Source organism: Amblyomma americanum, unplaced genomic scaffold (genome assembly GCF_052857255.1).
Source record: "Amblyomma americanum isolate KBUSLIRL-KWMA unplaced genomic scaffold, ASM5285725v1 scaffold_21, whole genome shotgun sequence".
NCBI lineage: Eukaryota > Metazoa > Arthropoda > Arachnida > Ixodida > Ixodidae > Amblyomma > Amblyomma americanum.
The window spans coordinates 1,138,684-1,143,550 of record NW_027526493.1 but is presented as its reverse complement, the minus strand read 5'-3'; the positions used below and the strand labels follow the sequence as shown (position 1 = coordinate 1,143,550).

General features: G+C 49.5%; 1 protein-coding gene across 1 annotated transcript; it reads right to left on the bottom strand.

Annotated features, from left to right (window-relative positions):
• Nucleotides 1-284: 284 nt before the first annotated feature.
• LOC144111978 (uncharacterized) lies at nt 285-4,568 on the bottom strand. Its single transcript, XM_077645066.1, has 3 exons — nt 4,175-4,568; nt 820-967; nt 285-310 (listed from the first exon to the last, which is right to left on the bottom strand). The coding sequence occupies exons 1-3, from the start codon at nt 4,343-4,345 to the stop codon at nt 285-287; spliced, it is 345 nt and encodes a 114-aa protein (XP_077501192.1). The 5' UTR covers nt 4,346-4,568.
• Between the last annotated feature and the right edge of the window lie 299 nt (nt 4,569-4,867).

Below are 4,867 nucleotides of genomic sequence, written 5' to 3'. Positions count from 1 at the left end.
GCGAAAACTTGTATTCCGGCTCAAAACAACGGGATACATCGTTTTAGGTCGAAACTAGCAATATTCACGAGCATCGATTTTACAAGTCGTCGAAGAGTAGACGAGAGAAAGTTGTAAACTTTTTCTCTCAGAACTGCACGAAAACTTGTATTCCGGCTCAAAACAACGGGATACATCGTTTTAGATCGAAACGAGCAAAATTCGCGAGCATCGATTTTACAAGTCGTCAAAGAGTACACGAGAGAAAGGTGTAAACTTTTTCTCTCAGAACTGCGCGAAAACTTTTATTCCGGCTCAATCCAACGGGATACTGTGGACACGACGAAGCATGGTGCATGAATGACGCTTTATTGAAGAAGGCGAGCGGTTATATAGGCAAGCGGTTAGATAACAGAAATGGGGGCTGCTTCTGTCCGGCTAGGCGCGTGTGCATGACTTGCACTACGTCACATCTCCCCTCTCTCTCTTTTTTTTTCGTCGAATCAAGTAGAGTTTCAGAACTCAGGCGCCGGGTATCTTCGTGGTGGTTGGCGCTTCCGTTCACTCCTGCGGAGTTGTGTAGATTCGGATGTCCCTGTAGTGTCTGGGACTCCCACAGCTGGCAGCGGCGCGGGAGTCTTGTGGTCTGGAGACGAGAAGGAGGAGCCGGATTGAGGTGTTCTCTTGTGCGCTGAAACTGTTGACCCTCTTCCGTTTTGACGATGTAGGCACGAGGAGTCTCAGCCCGCTGTACGACTGTGACAGGGGACCATGATCTTGAGGGCACATTGTACATAGTTGCGGTCGAGCCAGTACGAAGCTCTGGAAGAGGCCGTGTACCTCTGTTGTAGAAGCAGCGTTGCTTGCTCCTGATGCCTTCTAGCCTTCGTCGCACGGTCTTGGGTGGCACTGTTTGTGGCTGTAGGTGGCTAGTTGGTACAGGAAGCAGCGTTCTTGTCTGTCGGCCCATGAGCCTCTGCACAGGGGACTTCAGAGAAGAGTCCCGAGGTGAATTTCGACACTCAAGCAATGCGGCACAAAACTCAGTGCTACCGAAAGGAAACCGCCTTAACAGCTTCTTAGCTTCCTGTACTGCTCTTTCTGCCATTCCATTCGAGCGGGGATAGTACGGACTAGACCGGACGTGTTGCAGGCCAATCTTATCGGCGTAATCCTTGAACTGTTGGCTACTGAAGGGTGGTCCGTTGTCTGTGCAAAGTCGCCTTGGGAAGCCATGTGTTGCGAAGATGTCATTGCATGCTGCAATAACCTTGTTGGCTGACGGCGCTTGCACAAGCCTGATTTCAAAAAAGAAAGAGTAGAAGTCAACAACGACTAAGTACTCGGCACCGTTGTGATGACAAATATCAGCTCCTACTGACTCCCAGGGCAGAGTTGGTATCTCGTGACTTAACAGCGGTAGTCGCGCATTTCTTGATTTGTACTTTTGGCATGTTTGACAGCGTTGAGCGACTTCCTCAATATCGCTGTTTATACTTGGCCAGAAGACAACGGTTCGGGCGCGTGCCTTCATTTTTTCTGCTCCTGTGTGCGCGGCATGAAGAGAAGCCAGTACCTCACTGCGCAGTCTGGCAGGAATGATAAGGCGATTGCTCCAGAACACAAGGCCGGAATCAGTATGCAGCTCGTCGCGGAAGCTCCAGTAGCTGCGTAGCTCGGTAGGGACGTCAGCCTTGTCAATGGGCCACGCTGTGCTTGCATACTGGCGAAGTTTCACCATGCTTGGGTCACGGTCCGTCTCCCGCAGAACTTGCTCCAGGCGCCTGTCTGAAGCTTGAAGACAAGCGATAGTGTTAACGTGGAAATGCGCGCAATGTTCTACGAGCTGTGCTTTATTAGGAAAACTTGATAACGCGTCAGCGATGAACAGTTGTTTTCCCGGAGTATACTTGACGTTTATATGGTATTTTTGTAGGTTTAGACGCATACGCTGCAGGCGGAGAGGGCACTGGCATAATGGCTTCTTGAAAATCATTTCGAGCGGCTTGTGATCAGATTCCACAATGACTTCTGGCTGCCCGAAAATGTAGTCCTTGAATTTTTCACAGCCGTGGACGATTGCAAGCATCTCTTTCTCTATCTGCGCGTACCTTTGCTGTGCTTCTGTCAGCGAGCGAGATGAGTAAGCTAAGGGGTGTCCATCCTGCATTATCACAGCGCCAATTCCGTTTTGGCTGGCGTCTACAGATAGGGTGATTGGTTTGCCCTTCTGGTAATATGCCAATATGGGAGCCGTTGCTAGTGCTTCGCGCAGTGCTTCAAAGCTTTTTTGATGTCTGTCTTCCCAAACCCATGCAGCATTCTTTTTTAAAAGTTCTCGGAGCGATGCTGTGAGCGTTGACATATTAGGAATGAAGCGGGAAACGAAGTTCACCATACCCAAGAATGTCTGTAGCTCTTTCCGGTTGCAAGGGGCCTGCACGTGGAAAATATCTTCCAGTCTCCCTGGATCCAGGCTCAACCCGTCGCGCGTCAACACCTGGCCTAGGTACTTGACGGATTCCTGCAAGAAGTTACACTTTGTTTTGTTCAATTTCAAGTTGTGCTCCTGACATCTTGTCAGCACATTGACAAGATTTGCGTCATGCTCTTCTTTAGTGCGACCCCAGACTAGAATGTCGACTGCTGTGCCAGTGAGACCTTCTAATACTTTGTGCATGGCGCGCTGAAATATTTCGGGAGCCGAAGAAATGCCGAAAGGCATACGTAGGAACCTGTAACGACCGTACGGAGTGCTCATTGTGCAAATTCTGGAGCTTTCCTCATCCAGTTTTATCTGCCAAAATCCCGTAGCGGCATCCAAAGTCGAAAAGTATTGTGCTCCACACAGAGACGGTGCAATGTCTTCTAGCGTTGGCATAGGATAATGTTCCCTCAGCAGCGCTTTGTTCAAATCAGATGGATCGAGACATATGCGTACCTTGTCGTTCTTTATGACGGTAACCATGTGGCTGGACCACTCGGTTGGCTCGGTCACCTTGGAAACTACTCCGGCTGCTTCCATGCGGTCCAGTTCCGCTTTTACTCTGTCCTCGAGTGCGAACGGAATCCGGCGTGTTGCTTTGACCACTCCTTGCGAACCTGGCTTGAGCTTCAAGTGGTAGACGACACCCTTGAGCTTGCCTAATCCGGAGAAGACGTCTTCATACGGCTTGACTACGTCGTACAGCTCTTGGTGCTCCAGTGAAGCAATTCGGCGAATCAAGCCTAGCTTCTCGGCAACTGAGCCGCTAAGAGTCACGGGTATGTCGTCTTCCATTACGAAGAATGTCGTTTCAAATGTTCCCTCGGGTCCGGTCACATGAAGGTGACTACGTTTCGTTGCTTTTTTCTGAAAGCCAAAAAATGTGTTCAGCACGACAGCGCAGTTTTCGGGTTGCTTTTGAGTTATCATCTGCAGCAGGCTGCGTGATATGACCGAGCAATTGGCTCCTGTATCAAGCTTGCAGGCAACGGGCGTTTCTTCTATTTTCACGATTGCAGTCCAGCGGTCGTCTTTCTTGCTGCTTGGCGATAAAGTTTGCAACCAGAAATTATCTGCCTGTCCGTCTGAATTCGCTTTCAGTGACGCCACTTTTTGCTCTTTCACGCAGAGGTTAGCGCTCTTCGTTTTGCACGCAGCTGCAAAATGATTTCTTTTGCCACATTTTAAGCACGTGCGTCCCTTTGCAGGGCATGTTTCACTGTTGTGAACACGAGCACATTTGTTACAGCGACTTTTCATTTGGAGGACCGCATTGACGTCCACTTGACAGTTCTTGCTGGAGTGTATTTCTTCACTTTGCTCTTTGCCGTGTTCCCGAGCTCGACACATTTCAACAGTTTTGGCCAAGGAAGCATTTTCAGAAAGAAGCGTTTCTTGAAGCTTCTTGTCTCTCATTCCCAGAATGATTCTGCTTCTTAGCATGCGTTCTTCCAGCTCACCGAATTCACAGCTTTTTGCTAGTACACGCAGCTCCGTTAACCAATCGTTAAAATGTTCGTCTTCCTTCTGGTCACGCTTTCCAAATCGAAACTCGTGATAAGCTAGGTTTAGTGCTGGTTTGCAGAACGCTTCAAACTTTCGCTTCAGTACAGCAATGTCGCTTTTATCCTCTCCAGCATCAAATACGAAAGTGCTGTACGTTTTGCGTGCGTCTTCTCCAATACTGATGAGAAAAGTGGCTCCCTGTACCTCTTTCGGTTGTTGGTCCAGGTAGGTTGCAGTTGAGAAGAGCTCGAACTCTTGCTTCCATGCTTCCCAGCTATGCCAGACATCTCCCGTTGTATCCAGGGCCTTCGGTGGTGGCAGCAGCGAAGTGACGGGGGCGGCAGGCTGGGCGCGGTGCTGCTCGGCGTCTGTCATGGCTCTGGTCCGATGAAATTACCCGGGCCTCCCGGATTGCCGTGCTTCTGCCGTCGGTTACGTTGCCCGGTTGCGTTGCGCGATCGCTAACCGGCCACTTCTGACACCATGTGGACACGACGAAGCATGGTGCATGAATGACGCTTTATTGAAGAAGGCGAGCGGTTATATAGGCAAGCGGTTAGATAACAGAAATGGGGGCTGCTTCTGTCCGGCTAGGCGCGTGTGCATGACTTGCACTACGTCACAGATACATCGTTTTAGATCCAAACTAGCAAGATTCACGAGCATCGATTTTTCAAGTCCTCGAAGAGTAGACGAGAGAAAGGCGTAAACTTTTTCTCTCAGAACTGCGCGAAAACTCGTATTCCGGCTCAAAACAACGGAATACATCGTTTTAGATCGAAATTAGCAAGATTCACGAGCATCGATTTTACAAGTCGTCGAAGAGTAGACGAGAGAAAGGTGTAAACTTTTTCTCTCAGAACTGCACGAAAACTCGTATTCCGGCTCAAAACAACG

Excerpts from the sequence above, each read along its gene's own strand:
- LOC144111978 (XM_077645066.1), bottom strand. The coding sequence starts at position 4,345 with ATGACAGACGCCGAGCAGCACCGCGCCCAGCCTGCCGCCCCCGTCACT. Across the intron at positions 968-4,174 it reads TGGACCAACAACCGAAAGAG|TCCCCTGTGCAGAGGCTCAT; the intron begins GTACAGGGAGCC and ends TCTTCTCTGAAG. Across the intron at positions 311-819 it reads ACGCTGCTTCTACAACAGAG|TATCCCGTTGGATTGAGCCG; the intron begins GTACACGGCCTC and ends TCGTGTCCACAG.